The sequence below is a fragment of the Staurois parvus genome, unplaced genomic scaffold, assembly GCF_062004578.1.
Source record: "Staurois parvus isolate SC_StPar_1 unplaced genomic scaffold, SC_StPar_1.0 ptg000287l, whole genome shotgun sequence".
NCBI lineage: Eukaryota > Metazoa > Chordata > Amphibia > Anura > Ranidae > Staurois > Staurois parvus.
In genome coordinates this window covers 18,476,732-18,495,359 of record NW_028318083.1, presented here as the reverse complement: position 1 = coordinate 18,495,359, position 18,628 = coordinate 18,476,732, and the positions used below count along the sequence as shown (strand labels likewise).

At 38.6% G+C, this 18,628-nt stretch overlaps 1 protein-coding gene across 6 annotated transcripts in view; it reads right to left on the bottom strand.

Moving 5' to 3' along the window:
* The window catches only part of LOC149458413 (kinesin-like protein KIF13A), a 156,157-nt gene that overhangs the window by 14,051 nt on the left and 123,478 nt on the right, over positions 1 to 18,628 (bottom strand). For 4 of the 6 annotated variants that reach the window (XM_089682272.1, XM_089682273.1, XM_089682274.1 and 1 more), the window contains 8 exons: positions 17,999 to 18,175; positions 15,698 to 15,790; positions 14,872 to 15,028; positions 12,637 to 12,710; positions 12,369 to 12,416; positions 10,352 to 10,460; positions 9,921 to 10,072; positions 1,302 to 2,331 (listed from right to left, as the gene is read on the bottom strand). In XM_089682272.1, the coding sequence (XP_089538398.1) occupies positions 1,302 to 2,331; positions 9,921 to 10,072; positions 10,352 to 10,460; positions 12,369 to 12,416; positions 12,637 to 12,710; positions 14,872 to 15,028; positions 15,698 to 15,790; positions 17,999 to 18,175 (1,840 nt within the window). Of the gene's footprint in view, positions 1 to 1,301; positions 2,332 to 3,086; positions 3,128 to 7,189; positions 7,295 to 9,920; positions 10,073 to 10,351; positions 10,461 to 12,368; positions 12,417 to 12,636; positions 12,711 to 14,871; positions 15,029 to 15,697; positions 15,791 to 17,998; positions 18,176 to 18,628 lie in introns of those variants that run through there. The other 2 variants (XM_089682276.1, XM_089682277.1) reach the window with 2 other exon arrangements.

Genomic DNA, 18,628 nt, shown 5'->3' with positions numbered 1-18,628 from the left:
GCCAGCTGCTCAGTTTAGGACCCAAAAACAAGTGGAGATCACTGGGGTAGTGGCGTCTATTCCTGTGTTTTCCAGCTTCCAGGGACATTAGCCAGGTATTATCTATACATAGTTACACTGGTCCAAGCTGGAGTGATGTAACAATGTATAAAATATCCATACATGGAATTCATCTTTAAAGGAAGTGCTGACTGTCACTTTAAATGCTAGTTGCTAACAGGCTTCAACTGGCTTTCAATGAGTTTCAAGTAGTAATGTAACTCACAGATGTCTGCTGGCAACTTGTTTCAAGTGACAGACAGTACTGCCATTAAGATCAGGGTTTAAAGTTGAAGTTTAGGATCCTCGTGAAAATGAAATCATGTATTGAGTGGCTTCCCTGCTTACTGAATACAAGAGATCACTCACTCGGCATGGGTGCCATTAAGCAAACACCCTGCTTACTGAATACAAGAGATCACTCACTCGGCATGGGTGCCATTAAGCAAACACCTTCCATAGCGTTCCATGATTGAATGAGATGGAGAGATGGGATAGTGACATTATGATTTGCACCTCTGTCCAATTCGAGAGCACATGACATTTATTAAGTAGTGTCCTATGATTGGCGCCTGTGCAAAATGGGCATCCTCCAGTGTTCACAATGCAGCAAGGCAGCTGCTTTTTCACGGGAACAGGAAGCTAGTGGGGATCACTGTACCTCTTACAGTGATTTCAGATTTCCACGGGGATCCCAGAGGCATGACGCACACTTAAATTGGGCTTGGACCAATATAGCTATGTAAAAAATGCCATACCTAAACTTCAGCTTTAACATTCCCAAACTTCAGCTGAAGGATGCTACAAAAAATGTAGCCTTCTACAAAGCTTGCCGAAAGCTGTCCAAATGCTTCAGTGCTTCTCAATAGCTTACTGTACACACTCTCAAGGTCTTACCAGTCTCTACTCTAACCAAATTGAATTAAAAAGTTGGGCTTTACATCCCCCTCCTCCCAACCAACACACAAAGTTGCTCTGTTCCACACCTATAATCAAGTTCCACTTCCTAATGTTTCTGCATTTAAAAGCAGTTAGAAAAACATCCTGTAGACACAGCTATGTCTGCGGTATTTTATGACAACAAGAAAAATTGCAATATTTCTAATAAGACACAGTAGATTCTTCATGACATTAAACAAAATAAATAGTGGAAATTAAAATAAGTCTAAAATGGGTGATTAGTCAGAAAGATAAAGTATAAAAATAGTTAACATTAACAGTGGAAAATTATTTAATATTTTGTTGCTACAGGTTTTACTTACCTAGCTGGACATGGAGTTCAACTCCAATCCATACGCCACATGAAAAATCGACTGCACCAATATATCGTACTGTTCCAAACTTGTTGTCCCCAATGCATACCTGGTCACCTAATGAAAAGTGGCATGATGATTCAGAAGAACTGTCTTCTAAGTCATCTGAAACATCCAGATGGTTCCTTGCAAGCACATCACTTTCAGGTTGAGTTTTATTAAATAAGGCAGGTTCTTCAAGGCAGACTGAGTTTTGATCACTTTCTTCTGACACACTCTGCTCTGACATGCTATATGAGAGGTCTGACATAACAGAACCAAAGTCTACAAACATCACACCATCCTTTTCCCCATTGGATGAGCAAGTAGGCAAGTCCTCTGGATGCTCAAAGTCTTTCCCATCTTCTACCCCCATAAATTCCGTAAATGAGTGGTCTTCCAAAATATCCAAAGTATGTTCCACAGCAACTTCACAGGGAAAAAACTTGACAAAAGTTCCTTTGTTACTATCCACAGAGGAAGAGGATACACTTCTACAAATTGCAGCAGCATTTTCAGTAGTGCAATATGGCACTTTATTAAAGGCACTTTTTTCTGTGAAAGCAGATAAGCTAGTGGTATTTTCTGTACAATTGCCATCCTTCAACCCTTTAAGTGCACAAGATTTGCAATTCTGTGCTAACGGATGTCCTGTAAGTTCATGAGTTTCTATATCCCTTCCCTGAGGGACTAATTGGTCCATGCTTTCACTAGAAGGAACCACAATGTCAGACAGTGTAGCATTGGAAGCACTATGGGAAAAATAGCCACTTGTAACACTGCTAGTGGTAGGACTTCGAGAAACTTCTTTATCCAAAGAAAACGAACAAGAAAAGTCTGTTTTTGAGGTTATCCATTCCCTGTTTTCCAGGCTAGCATTGTAAACACTAAAGTCTGCAAACTCCTCTGGCACATAAGGCCTGAAAGTAGTTAAACTGGTAGAACCAGTTTCTTTTTGGATAGCTCCTTCATCTAGTTCCAGGTCTTCTTCTTCAGAATCCTGTCAGAATTAACAGAGAACATTTATGTTAACATTTTACACTACTCTAGTAGTAAGGATGAATTGGCTTTTTACTTGTAACAGCCTCCATTATTCAAAAGTATTTTTTTAACCTTTCTAGTTAAATAACATTTATACACATTTATGTTCTTAAAAGTAAAATTACTTTAAAAAAAAAAAAAAAAGTATGAAAAATGTTCTGCTTTGTATCTGCACTAGATTTATAAAAGCCCCTTCCCAAACCAAATAAAGACATTTTAAACCACACCTGTCATGGGAGAAATATGGGGTGTCATTGCTGATCTGTTCTGAAAACTCTAGCTGCTTGACTGTATTTGGCATTAGTACATCTGAGTCATACGCCAAGAACAAGCATGCAGTAAATGAGTGTCCAGGAAATACAGAAACACTTTTATCTATACTTGTTCTAGCTCAGTTCCTCAAAGAATTATATCCTAACAGTTTAGCATAAAAGATAAGCAACTAGATGTCTCAGAAAGAGGCCAATAACATTGCAAATGACAAATATTTCACTTGTGGCATGTTCCCGTTAATGTTCAAGCTGAATTTCAGAAATCTACTAAATACAAAGTTGAAATGACAGAACTAAAAAAAAAAAAAAGACTAATTCAGTAAGGGTGTGGAACCATTTGTTCTGACCAGATAAACTCATACAACAGGCATATAGAATGCCTAGTCTCATTTGATTATCAAAGATTGTAACATCTCATCCATAACTACTAAACTGACTTCACCTCCTGGGAGCCTTGTGTACGGTATCTGGGACCTCTCAGACCTAGAGATAAGGAGAGCATTAAGTGAACTTTCCAGTTGAATGGCAACCAATAGCTTGTGCTTTTACTTTCACCTCCAGAAGCAGATGCATTAACAGAGATTATATTATAAAGCATGCTGGTTATGTGGGGAATGAGCATTATTGAACACAAGCTTATCATGCAAAGTTTTCAGGCTTACTTAACAGCGCAATGCAATGCAGTGAAGCAATGATCAGCAAAAGACAGTACCTAGTGACAACCAATTAGATACTAGTTTACTGAAGCCAGCAATGGGGATGATATGGATTACTTTCCACATCCCTGCTCTTTGTGTTACTGAACAATTCCACTATTTCTGAGCTTTAAAAATACAGGCAATGGGGATAAATCAAGACACTGGTGCTCATATACAATATAACTGCAGGAAAGTAGAAGTACTGATAAGGTCCCCATATATAAAGTGAAATGTATGCACAATATCTGCCTGACCAAAGAGATAAGTCAATTGATGATATCAGTATTATAGTTAGAACACTTTTTTGTCTCCCAAAATACAGTTTAACTTGGGAATGGAAAGGCAGGTCTTATTTTGTTTGCCAATGCATGACCATATCTACTTTTAACCTATCCATGTAGCAATGCCAATACATGACCCCGATCTTCCAATTACAATTAATAGAAAGGTTTCTTGTTTACATATCTGGGCACAATGGAGTACCACCATGCAAACTGATGCCTATAAAGATTTAAAGGTTAAATTCATGGCTGTTAAAAAAATAAATATACATACTCACCTGCATGTTTGCAGCATCGGTCTGATGCTGCATGTCAGGGTCCTGTCCATGGCAGGAGTTCTGGAAGATCTGGCGTTTCTGCCAATACTCTACATGGCCGCAGAAGGACACATGAGCCTCAGTCTGGTGCCAGACGGCCTTTATAAGGAGGCTCATCACTTCCTCTGGTTGCTGGATGATCTCTAGCTCCCTGTGCCCTGTTCCTGTTCCCTGTGGTTCTGACTTGTGATTACCTGTTACCAACTCGGCTTGCTCCTGGACCTGTCTACTCTGATTTACCCCTGCTCTGACCTCGGCTTGGCTTACGGATATTCTCTCCCTCTCGCTTCTCTGTGAATGACCTCGGCTATCCCATCTGTCTACGAATGCTCTTATTCCCACCTGGTACCTGACCTTGGCTTGCACCGACTATCCAGTAAACATCTAAATCCCGGAAGGGCTTGCATACCACCCACAGGCACCTCCTGTCTGCAGACCTATCTCCGTGCACCAGCTGTGCTTCCGAGTGGACCACCAACCAGCACTCCTACAAGCGACCTGTGAAACTTTGGGCCTTACTCCCGCTGTCCACCTCACAGGGGAGTCCAGAACTTAGCCGCAAGGGAAGCCCTCTCTCCATTGGCCTCCATTACCAGGTACGTGATACTGCAGCTGTCCCCCGCCAGCTCTTAAGAGAACTGAGCAGTCATATGACCGCTGATCACTCAGTTCTCGGTCACCTCTGTTCACTGGAGTGCCTAGCTGGGGAAGGGGTAGGAGCAACTGGCTCGGGCTTTCAGCTGTACGGTGGGAGGCTGAGCCAGCTGCCAATCAGGCATCTGGGTCCTAGATTGTAAGCTCTAACGAGCAGGGCCCTCTGTTTCCTCTTGCACCAAATTGTATTGTAACTGTAATGTCTACCTTCATTTTGTAAAGCATTGTGCGAACTGTTGGCGCTATATAAATCCTGTATAATAATAATCCCGACAATATGGTTAGGATACTTCCAGAGATAGAAGCAGCTCTGTAACATCAACCAATAGCAGATTTTAGCACAAGTAAGTGCGTTCCTGTGAACCACAAGAGAAGTATGCAAAAAATCTTTAGCCATACTTCACTTTTATTACAATTACACCCCAACAAAAAGATTTCACCACCAGTAAGTGCTGAAGGTGAAATCTGTAAGTGCACCTCCAAACATTTTCTTCCATTTAAAATTAAACATTTGTTCATGATGGTAGCCATATTTGCTGATCGCATACACAGGCTGTTTCCTGCTTTATCTCCTGCTTCCTTTTCACATGCAGTTCTCTGAGTCAGCTGACCCTCGCAAAACCGTGCACTATCTATAAGTTGTTACCTTTTTTCAACTGCTGTTTACGCAATTATTTCTCAAAATGACAACTCCACCCCCATTATTTATAATGTTGCCAATGCACTTTAGCAGAGCAAATGCTTCACTACTTTGTTTTTTTCTTCATTTACTTTTGCCTGCTGTCGGCTGAAAATGGGTCACAGGAGTGCAGAACGAACTGCATTCCTGTGATCCACAGGGGAAGTGCAGCCAAAATAGCTTTGGCTATATTTCTCTTACCTTTTTAGACCAAATCAAAACTTAATTTCCCAGAACCTGAAGCTTGAATAACTTTAAAAGAGAGGTGTTGGAATACAAAAAAAACACACAGACACTAACCTAGGTATATGCAGTATTGGTCTGATGCTGTATCTGTCCACCACTGCCTCTACACCGAGAACTGAGCAATCAAAGGCCGCTGTTCGCTCAGTTCTCAATCTCCAGTGAGCAAAGAGCAGTGACCATCAGTCATCAGTTCTCTGCTCTTGCCCTCCAGTGTTCAATGGAGCGCTGGGCTGTGCAGGGGGCGGGAGAGGCTCAGCAGTGCGCTAAGAGGCTCAGCCAGCTTCCGGTCAGGCATTTGGGTTGATCTCGTCATTAAAGTCAGAATGTCTCCAGAGCATGGACCAGCTCAGTGATGTCAGTTGACAGCAAACTGTAGCTTGCTGTCAGCTGAATATGAGACAGATTATGGAGGTAAAGAACAAAGTGCACTCCTGTGATCTACAGAAGAAGTAGGGCCAAAAGAGCTTTGGCCCAACTTCCCCTTTAACACTTGAATCGCTAGAAAGTTGCTTTTTCGAAGCTTTCAACTATGAGCCTGGTTTGGACACTACACTCTGGTGACAGGCTTGTTTTATTAAAACAAATATTGTTCTAACAGCTAATTTACAAAATGCTATATTTATAACAAAAATATAAAAGAGCAAGTGAAAAAAAATGTGTAAGCCACACCTTGCCCATGCACAGCAATGCAAAGGCCCCTGACCCCCTTATACTTGACAGTGCTTGATTGCTGTGCCTTCCGCCCTTCCAGCCAGCACTAAAAATCAAGGGTGTCAGTGAGCAGGGGGAGCAGTCATGTCACTCCTCCTATCTCGTGACAGTGCTCATTCCTAATGATTGGTTGCTAGACCTAGGCTTGATCATAGTCAGGTGGAGAAAGCCACATGCTCCCCAAAACTGACAGGTAGTGTCACCAGCTGCGACTGAGAAAGCAAAAGGCTGGGGAGTTCTGGTAAGTATAAAGGGGGACAGAGGGCTATTGCAGAGACACTGTCTCTTTGCCATGTATCGACAAGGTATTAGTGTCTCTTTAATGGAATTAGTTCAATTATATTTCAAAATAGATGCTCATTGAAAATGCACTACACTTGTAAAAACACTTCACTATATGAAAGCAGTAAACCTAGGCCAATGTGTTAATCCTGTTAGTCATGTCACACAACATTAATACCCAGTACACCGACGTACAAGCTGAGGCTATAGAAGGCTGAGCTGAATTAGGCGGCAGAGAATGTTAGCCAATTAAAAAACATGCATAAACATACCAGCCAATAACACCACTGCGTGCATACAATCCACCTGCAATTACTAGCAAACCTGTTACCATTACTTTAATTCAATCAATTTTACTGGGTTTACAGTGAGGTTAACCAATTTAAACATTAGCACATGGAACAATAATAAAGGGTAAAATAGGATAGGTATACTGCCAGAAATTTTTTTAAATTTCTCCAATTTTCTGAGCCACATCATTACAGAGTATTCTGCATAATTGTCTCATTATTACAGCTACTTTGGTTATTATTAACAGGGGAATTGAACACGACACAGCTGTGCTATCCACACACGACAAAAGCTCTAGCAACATAAAAAGGATAACATAAATTACTGCAAAGCATTCTAAAATATGTGTAAACCTACTATGAACAAGAACAAAAATACAAACTTACAATGGTATCTTCATGAATTATATTGGTATCTACTGGCATGCAGCTGGCATTAGTTCCAGAGGGCACAGCAGTGCCAGTGTTATTTGTCAGTGGTGAAGGCATGCTCTGTAAGGGTTAAGACATACAACACATCACAACACAAAACATCATGTGAAACAGACAATAGCAGGTGAGTGAACAATGCAGGGAATAAACAAAAACTGAAAATATCAGTGACACATGCAAAACATAGTTACAGAATGTGCAAAAAACATGCAACAAATAACTATTAAGTGTCATGCTGTGTCAGGAAATCAAGTATTTGACTGAATGCATGTGCACAATGAAATAACTAAACTTCATAATCAATGTGTTTGTCATTCTACAAGAAAAAACTATGCACTTTGTGTATTTTGTTTTTGAACAGTTTTGCTGTAATAAAAAAAAAATCTCTTTATACTTAATATATGTTAAAGACAACTCAATGGCCAGTATCACCAAAAAGAAAACCAGAAAGAAAAAAAAAATTACCAACTGTGTTCTTCTCCACTCTTAACCACTTCCCGACTGGCCGGACGGTGGCAGTGCAGGGTCGGGTGGCCGTTTATAAACGGCCTCCCCACACCCTGCTTGTGCGTGCTCCCTGGGAGCGCGCAGCATCATGATCCGGTGCCCACTGTGTCCTCCGGACGCAGTGAAACACTGATCGTCAGACGGGACCTCTGTACGAGGTCCCGATCATGTGATCACTGATTGGCCAATCAGTGATCACATACAAAGTAGTAAGCAAGATGTCACTTGTGACATCATTGTTTACTACGTGTGAAATCTGTGAATGATCACAGAGGTCACATGGTACAAGGCTATTCACAACAGCCTTGTACCATGTGACAAGCTGTGACCAATCATAGCTCACTCAGTACTTCTTAATGACTGCAAGAATGCAGACAGAGAGAAAGATAAATGATTGCTTATACATCCTATATGGGTGTAAAAGCAATCAGTGTAAAAAAAAACTAAATCTTCATCACCCCCCACAAGTAGTACAGTGTCACCATGTACTGCTAGGGTGACAGTATGTAAAAAAACAAAATAAAAATAAAAAATATAAAAAAATAAAATAAAAATGTAAAAAAAAAAGTTTAAAAATTATAATTTTTGGTTATAAACTAAATTTGGATTTTTTTTTTCCTTACTAAAAAGATAGCGGAATAAATTTTGACCAAGATTTATGATGTAATATTATTTATTTGCAAAATTTTATAAAAAAACCCACTTTTTTTCAAAACTTTTGGACATTTTCATTTACATAGCAAAAAAAATAAAAATCCCAGCAGTGAATAAATACCACCAAAATAAAGCTTTATCTGTCTAAAAAAAACGGTAAAAAATTCATTTGGGTACAGTGTTGCATGACTGCGCAATTGTCATGCAAAGTGTGATAGCGCTGAAAGTTGAAAATTACCCTGGTCAGGAAGGGGGTAAAAGTGTCCGGTCTGGAAGTGGTTAAAGTAAGTTGGCACACACTACAAGATTCAAGCAATTTCAGCCACTCTAAAGCAATAAACGGATTATGACAACCTACTACAATTTATACCTTTCCCCAGTATTAATAAAAACTATTTGTTGGCAAACAAAAGCTTGTTAAAATTGCCTGAATATTACTGTGTATGGCTACATTACAGTTCACCTTATGCAAACTGTTCCCACACATACACACTGCATCTCTAATATGAAAAAAAAATGTAAATCCACTGTACTGAATAAAGGACGCTTCTCAGTGATTAAAGGGCCTATTCTGATCCATTGTGGTGTGTTAATGTGTTACATTAAAATAGCCCATGTAGCTTATTTAGCACAACAGATGAAAAAACACACATGACCCCCCTCGCACTGCAAAGTGTCATTCGTGTTGGGGTGTCATCCACAATCAATTGAGTCACAATGTATCATACACATTGCAGTAACATGCATTACAATGTGTACTGCAACACCAAGTCTGAATAGGTTCTAAAGAGCCTGGATCTGGACTTCACTCGGCATACTCACCTCTTCAATACTGGATCCGGAAATATTTTTTTACATTTATAAATAACACCATCCTCATTTCTAAATCAAAGTTTGTGATGAAATAGATCTTATTGCAATTGACCAAAACAATGTTGAGAACTATCCCAGTGATACACAGATTTGCCCACATCACATACTATTTTGTAGACGCCTGGACAGTTTTAGGCACCAAAACTCATGACTGTCAAGCAAAAAATGGACTGTTTTGTACAGATGAAACATGCAGGTACTCCAATTGCAGCGGGTACCATATGTCAAGTATGTTACCTCAATATATAAGAAATAATCAGCCAAATACAATTTTATTTTGTTAAAGTGAAACTAAACCCATCAGTTTAACGGTTTCCCAAAAAACTCAACTTAGAAATGTTCAATAATCTTTACGCAAATATACCAATGTGATTTTTTTCAGTGTTTTAATTTGCATTCTATCTACTAGGGCATTTGCAGTTTACGTTACATTCAAAGCATTGCAATTAGCGATATTGATCACAATGCTAGAGTGCTTATGTCAGCTGTCAACCGATCTAGCCTCCAAATGGTAGTGGTATGAAAAGCCATGTATGCAGCACCATTGCAACTACAGATTAAACCAGAGGCTAGCGATGGCATCTGCATTAGCAGAAAAAGAAGGGTTTAGTTCCACTTTAAGGACACCAAAATTCGTATTTTGTGCCAGTACCTCTTGGCCAAGCAATGGCTGAGTTTCAATAGGGGTTTTTCTTTTGTGTTCCTCTTTCACAGGCATTAACGGCTTAAAAAATTTTGGTGGTTGCGGAGAAAAGGTTTTGAATGAACCTGTCATCAAGGCTTGTGGACTTTCTGGGGCTCCACCTAGAGAAAAAGAAAAAGTGGTAGATAAGAGAAATATTTGGCAAGCTTTCAACATTTTTATCTATGGGTTAGATAATTAGATTTCAAGGCTCTGAAATGTAAAAGGCTGTCAAATAAATGAAGATAAAAGATGATAAAAAATGCATAAGCATTGTCTTTACCGTGATACAGACTTATACAAGTATCACATCTCTCCCTCCTTCTCAAAGTAACTAACCGTTCACATAATGAAACTGCCATCTAACCTAACCATGCTAGAACATACAACAAAAAGCATACCTCCGCCATTGCTTCTTCTAGGAGATTCAGTAAGCTGACGTCCACAGCCTGATACATCTTTATAGCTGGAAGAGTAGTCAGACACATCTAGCTGGTTTTCCAGCCATCCCTGTTTAAACATACCAATGTTAGTAAGCATTTTGCTTCTCATTATTGCTCATTATCCTCTGTTACCCATCTGCTATTCAAATATCACTAGTGAAGCTTGAGCCATGATCTCATGTCTTCATTCTTTACCAGCAAAGTAACTGGTTAAAAGTATTTTAACATAATTTTATACAGCTGCATTAACTTTTAATTTCAAGATATGCCTGTCAGTTTGTTCTTTGTACCCAAACTATATGTCGCGCCACCAGAGCAATCTTTTTTTTTTTACTAGTTTTATTTTTGGACCGTCTATACAAAAGAGCAGATATTACCATTCTTTTAAATTTTGTATTAGCAAAAAAAGACTCTAATGCGGGACTTCAGTGGTACTTCACAGATCTAGTACACAGTAATTTTTAAATTCTCATTATAAAACCAGACCTATTTTGTATATTGCACATAAATATATCAAATTCACCCACAGCCTTTCTAGTAATTAGGCCCACATTTTCCCAAAAGCTCATTTATATAGCCAAATCTTTACGTGTGCTGTATCACATCCTTGTAGTTTCCAACAGGAGCTGCCAAAAAAGGTAACAATGTATTTACCAGATCAACAGTCTGCTTCATCAGGACAGATCCCTTATGCGCTTTGGCATTAAGGAGTGATGACAAGGATCCCTTGGAGTTGGGACTTCTTGGTTTATGCAGCCTGGGCTCCTTACAATACATCTGGGCTCTTTCTGCCAGATCGTGGATTTTGGGAATCACAACTCTATCTAGGCTATTACCTCCTGGTAAATCGGATTACTTACTGTATCTGTTAAACATGTTAGCTTACCAATGAGCTGAGGAGAAATGTGATGCATTGATGTATGTGTAATATACAAGATGGGTCTGTTTTTTGACCCTTGGTTTTTAATGAATTTTCTGAACTGGTTTTAAGAAGAGTAACATTTTTTAAAAGTAGATACAGTCTATTAAAAAAACAAACAAAAAAAAACCCACATAAATTTTGTACTACTGTATATTTGTTAAGTTCTAAAATAATACAGTCTATTTTCCAATACTATGTAACACAGGATGTTGGTATTAAAATAGGCCTATATTTTCTGTAGAAGTCTGTTACTTAAATGTATTACAACCTTTATATAATGTATAAATCTGTAATTTTACAAGGGGGTTGATACTTTATTAAACTAGAATAACTGGTATATCGAACAACCCAACCAATAGCTGTAACAAAAGATATTTTTACATACACACAGACTCCTCTGGGGTGAAATTGTTAGTTTTCATTAATAGAAAAGGAAGGGGGAAGTGCTAAAGCTTGTGCCCTTTCTCATGTGAAATTGACAGTGATTGGATCCATCCTGGACACTCAATTGTCCTTACACAAACTTGGCTAGGTAGTACCAGTCATGGTCACAGAAATGCCAAAATACAAACATTACATGATACACCCATAAGAGAAAATATAAACCTTAACTGATTTAAGTTTAGCTTAATAAAGCATTCTCAATTATCTGCCATTTCTTTGTGTTCGCTACAGCGCCGGCTGCACGTGATTGCTCTGGATCAGCTTCTTGATAGTGACAATAGTGGACCAGTCCAGTGCAATACGTGCCAGCATGGGTGCTTGTAGTCTTCATCAGGGGTGCATGTAAAAGGGTGACAATGCAGAAGCAGAATTAGGCAACAGTTGTTACTCCATAAGACGAAGTGCATGAACCTTAATAGCAGGATCACCAGATATTATTTTAATGAGAGTTGCAAATTTAAAAATATTGATGACCAAATGTGAAATTACATTAACATGTTATGTTTATATGAGATTTTAGTGATTAGGTTAAGATCTACTTCAGTCACTGGATTGGGTGAACATTCTCTAATGTCTGTAGGTACTTTTGTCCAGAGCAATCTAATTTACCTTGTCATCTTCTTCAAAGCCAGACAAATCCAGGCGGCTAGAAGAAACCTAAAAGAAACACAGAACACAAATATGAAATACATATGCTTATTCATGTTAAACGTGATGAGCGTTTCTAAGAAAATGTATAGTGATGTTTTATATACAAAATGACTGTACCTGGTTGAAGTCATATTATTTATAAACATATTCAAAACATTTCTTCTGCTGAAATATTAAATTAATATATGCTACAAAACTAAAAGTAAAGTAAAGTGGCATTACTTACATTGTGCATGTTGGGTGTGCTCAAGCTTCGCCGAATGTGCTTGGTTTTGTTTGCAATGGCTTCCTTTACTGTCACTGCCTAAAAGCAGAGGGTAAACATACACACATGCTAGTTTTATACATGCTAAGGGGTCTATTCATTAGTGTTTTATCCAAGATTCATACAGCTTTCATCACAGATTCAAACATTTTTCTAATTTTTTATTGAAAAATGTTTGAATCTTGGGTGAAAGTTGTATGAATCTTAGAAAAAACGATTGATAAACAGACCCCCTAAATATATGACTTGAATCTTGCTGCAATGTAAAGTTATTTTTTCTACCATCATGTGTTATTGAGGGTTATTTTATTTCAGTTCACTGTGGAGTTTGTTATGTAATTAACACATTTATTTTTCCCTTTATTTGCAGGGTATATTGTAAGTCTTTGTAGTGGATTGTGAAAGCTTATCCATACTTTTATTTGCCCAGCTATAGAGTCAAATCCATGAGCTTATAGCAGACCGAGAAGGGTCCAGGAGCAAATGCTGCTCAAGTCTCCTTCAAGTGATGCTCACAAAATCAAAACCCAAGACCTTATGCTATATGAAATCCGGTGAAGGGTACGTTTAACCACTTCCCGTCTGGCCCATGTACATACACGGCCGGATGGGAGCAGTGCAGGAGCAGGTGGACATTTATAAACAACCTCCCGCATTCCCTGCCTGTGCGCGCTCCCTGGGAGCGCGTGGCACCGCGATTTGGTGCCCACTGTCTCCTTGTGAGGTTTCGATCATGTGATCACTGATTGCCCAAGCCCCATGTGACAAGCTGTGACCAATCACAGCTTTCACAGTATTTCTCAATGGCTGCAAGAATGCAGCCAGAGAGAGGGAGAAATTCTTGCTTTTACAGCCTTTATGGGTATAAAAGCAATCAGTGTAAAAAAAAAATCTTCATCACCCCCCACAAGTAGTACAGTGTCACTATGGTGACACTGTACTGATAGGGTGACAGTATGTTAAAAGAAAAAAAAACAAATAATAATATACAAAAAAATAATACAAATGTAAAAACATTTTTTGAAAAATTATAATTTTTGGTTATAAACTAATTTGGGTTATTTTTTTTTTACTAAAAAGATAGAAGAATACATTTTGGCCAAGATTTATGAAGAAAGATTATTTATTTGCAAAATTTTATAAGAAAAACACTTTTTATTCAAAATGTTTGCACTTTTTCATTTATATAGCAAAAAATAAAAATCCCAGTGTTGAATAAATACCACCAAAATAAAATTTTATGTCTCAAAAAATGCTAAAAAAAATTCATATGGGTACAGTGTTGCATGACCGCACAATTGTCATTCAAAGTGTAATAGCACTGAAAGCTGAAAATTGGCCTGGACAGGAAGGGGGTGAAAGTGTCCAGACTTGAAGTGGTTAACCTATATAAATGCTGATCTCCCCTTTCAGTGGAAATCATTTTCTGAAGGTAATCATACCTTGGCACTACTAAAGTACAACACTGATGAGTTAATAAATATACCCAAGCCAACTTAAAAAAATTATTTTTAAAATCTGAGCTAATCTACCCAAAAAGGGAATTCACATTTACTTTCAAACTAACATAAAATTATATCTTGTACATTTTACATCCATGACAGGTGATATCAAATATAAAACTCAGAAAATTTCAATGTACTGCCACAAGGGAGAAGGATGAACTTCATGGCCTTTTTAAACGTATTTAACTAGGTGATGTGCGAACAGAGAAAGTGAAATATCAATTTCAGATTTCAAAACATTGACTTTATCTGACTAAGGCTCCTTGTATACTAGCCTGTGTGCATCCGATCCTGGTGTTTTAGATGCACAGTTATAGCATCCAGCCCTGGTGCTTGCAGCCTGTCACGGTCTATGGCAGGCTGAAATATGGTGCGGCTGGACAGGGCTTAACACTGTACCAAGTGCTATTCGCATTTAGCTCTGTACACATTCAGGGACATATAATAAACTCCTAGTGTGACAAGGGGCCTAATGTGACATTCCTCTAAAAAACGTGGAAGAATTTCATTGGAGTGCTGGTCACTTTTAATCATTGTGCTCCTGTTTCAGGTAATAGCACATAAGTAGTATCCAATCAATCATGAAAGCAAACAAATGTTTATTCTGTGCCCTGGCTCTTCCTAGTTAAACTTAACTTTTGAATTTACAGAGCATCCGCTCCACTCATCAATTCCGATTTTGCTATGGCACTTGCCTGTCTTAGTCGCTCCAGACTCAGAATGTTCTCCACCTGTAGAACACCTCGTGTATATTTCTCAATATAGGTCTCTCCATCAGAAGTGGCTTCATACTCATTCCTTGCTGCCATCAAAGCCAGGGTTTCTCTGTCCTCAGGCTCTTCTGTTGCCTGTCAATCAGACAATATTACATCACTGACACATTCCAAAAGTTTTATAGTAAGTGTGAATGAAATTAGGTAATCTGCACATCGCATGCTGTTTTTAGTTTCAGTAAATGTTTTGTGTGTGGTGGTTTAACATATTCTGAGATAATAGACACGGTAGGAGAAGAAGCCTCAGTCTATAGGATGGAGATGCCCAAGTATGAAACAAGAATAAGAAATGCATATATTCTTTAGGCACTACAGCTTCTACTAGAAACCAAGCAATATGTTTTGCATCAAGATAGAGTTTAACCTGCTAGAACAATTTCATCTCTCACAAATTTAACAGAAACCTCAGATAGTGAAGGGGAAGGTAATGGGTCACTGCTTCTTCAGTTTGAGCTATAGAGCTCTGTAGACAATATGATTTTGTAGCCAGAGGAAATAACTGAAATAACTTTGAAAACATAAAAAGCAGCTGTGAGCTCTTGCACCCCCTCACAATTTCATTGCCATAATAATGACAGAAAATATGCACAAAACCAGCACACATTGTCGTTTATATAGTTAAGTGAGTTTATTTTCCAGTCAGATAAAATGTAGTCACTAGACAGTCATTTGATTGTACCCGTCTATGGTATTTTCTCTAAGTAAATGTTTATTGTTATAACAACTCAACATTCAGAAACCTACTTTTGGGATATTGGACACAATTTCATAGCTTACTCCACAGGAATAGAGAATATTCTTGATAGACATACGTCTTTTTAGGCTTTGTGTAAAACTCTGCAGGAAAAAAAAGGAAAATTTTATAGCACATTTCAAAATGTTTGGTATTGTCAAGGTACTCTGATATTGGGGGTTGTTTACCTCAATGGTAGCAGCATTTTGTAGAGAGTCCACACCAATCCAAACTGTGATTTTAAGGCTTGCCAGCCCACATTTATTTAAAAAAGTTAAAGTCTACACTACAATTGCCCACACACAGGATTTTCACCACCAAAAGCAGGTAGCATAAAATGATGACCTAGCTCAATCTTCAGCAGCACTGTTGCTCTTGTCACTGGTCCCTGAAACAGTCTCACCCAGCCTATAGTTACAGCTCCCTGTTGTACAGGCCCACTCCTGGCCTCTCAATAGGGATTCTCTTGTCACTCCTCAGAAACTTAGAGATTCCCTTAGTCCCCAGGGCTCACCTAGTTGTCCCGGCTAACTCAAACTCTGAGACTCGCTTAGTCTCCTCAAATCTTTCAGCTTGATGGACATGGAATATTTCCTCCAGCATAGAGTGCCGTCAACTGAGTAGAGCACCTGTGTCTCCTAACAGGAACACACACCTATCTTCCAACAGGAGCACTGAGATTTTCCCAAATCTATCATTATAAGGGCTGTGTGCACCTGGACACACACCCTGTTGGTCTTTGGCAAGACCTGGACACTGGGCTGGAGATTTCTACCTTCCCAAAGCACTCTGAAAACTCCAAAGTACGAAGCCCAATCTGGGAATACCAAAATCCGGAGAAAGGTGTAAAACAGTTTTCTCCGGTCATATTCAATACTGTTGGGTCCAGAACTCGCAAACCCTGTGTCCTTTCTACAACCATTCTCACAGTTACAGGGCCTCACGCTCTCACAGTACATATAAAAAACACAGGATCAAGTTATGCATGGGAGACAGGTTTCAACAAAGTGTAATACAATTCATTGAAAAACAGGAAGCTTTTCTAAAAGTAACACTGAAAAAATGTATACTTTTTTAAATTGTAAATCGTATCTACATTTGTATCAAAAGTATCAGTGAAGTCCATTCCCTTTCAACCAACAGCACATACGTTCTATACCTACAGTACAGATGTCACTGCTTATTATTCATTCATATGGATAATACATACCATCACATCCTGTTGTGACCAGTGTCCAAACACAGCAATTTATTTCAGCTGAATTCCATACAGATATAAACTACACTCAATAATGCAGCTCTAAATTTAAAAAATAATTAAATGCAATTTATTTAAGAAATTAGTGCAGGTACCTGAATTTGACCTGATATTAGCTTCTTTTAGGGTTCATGTACACTGCAACTGATACACTCACGTTCAGGAGCTTTTCTGCATTTGTTTCAGCAGCCCCTGAACTCTCCCTAATGTTTTCCTATGTGTCCATGTACACTATGTTGTTTACAGGCAGTGGAGTTTATAGTCGTTTTTTTGAACATACCAAACTTGCGTTCAGAAGTAGATTTTATCAGCATTTCAAACGGCATCCCCTAATGTTGTCACACATAATGGACCACCTGCTTGAACTGACTGTGGTATATATATCTCACATACTGACGCTGTTCAACCGGACTCTTTAGACCAGCCTTTCTCAACCAGGGTGCCCAGGCACCCTGGGGTGCCTTGAGGTTTCTTCAGGGGTGCCTTGGCAAAATGTCTAAAAATTGCCCAAAACTTGTATACAAGCCAGTGGGTGGAACAAGCCTGCCTTTCAGTTACACAAATGTTTTTATTGCGCAACACTATGACCTTCTAGCCGCTGGCGTCCTGACAACCAATAACATCATCAGTTGATAATGAAGATGTTAGCTGCCTGCATAGCATCCTTGTTTGCCCCTCTCCATGAGTTCTGGGGTCACATTAGCTCAGTGATGAAGAAAACTGACGGAGAAGAAAAACACTGGAATACTAGTCAGTACCAGTGTGCAAAAGTGTATTTGCTCTGGAAGAATAAATCATCTCTAATGTTGGGTGTCCTACATGTGTGGATATTGCTGCATTACATAAAAGTTTTAGAATAGTTTTTCACATTTTAGAATGGGGTGCTTCAAGATTTTTCTAAATTTTAAAGGGTGCCTTGACTGAAAAAAGTTGAGAAACACTGCTTTAGACCACTGAAACGTAATGTAACTTATCTTTTGTTGACTGAATAAATTTATAAGTGCAACATACATTTATACAAAAAAATGCTTTAAATGTTGAAAACTTTAGGTACCTGTTTATTATATACATTGACAGCAATTCTCTTTCTGAGAACCAGCTCCATAGCAGCTGGGTGACTGAGTTGCACTGTCACCTTCACAATAAGATATATGCGCTCATTCTGTGGAGTAACCCTATTCAAGTGTATTGAGTCATGGATTGCAGAGTCCCAGGAAGCAGTGGCTGAAACCTGCCAATGATACAGAGCACATCTTGTATTAATGTATTGGTGCTAAGATTACACAAATTCATCTCAAAAACATACATTTGTTTCTGGAGTCTTTAAACAGACATGGTATATTTGGGTAAGGAATTTTACATGCTAATAACTTTTAGAAATAAGAGACACCCAAAAATCTGATTATTACACCAATTAACTGAAACAATTACAAACATGCCAATATACCCTTAACTTAAAGCTGAACTCTGGCAAAAAACAATGTTTGCACATTTGCACTTTGAAAATAAATGAACACATACTTGTAAAATAAATGAATAAATGAACATTAAGTCTTGGTTCACACTAAAAGCAACTTTCAAATTGAGCTACTTCACCTGAAAGTAGCGTAGGAACTATTTTTAAAATTGCGCTTCTTCAAATCACACTGATTAAGACAGTGCCATATAAATATATTAGATGTGA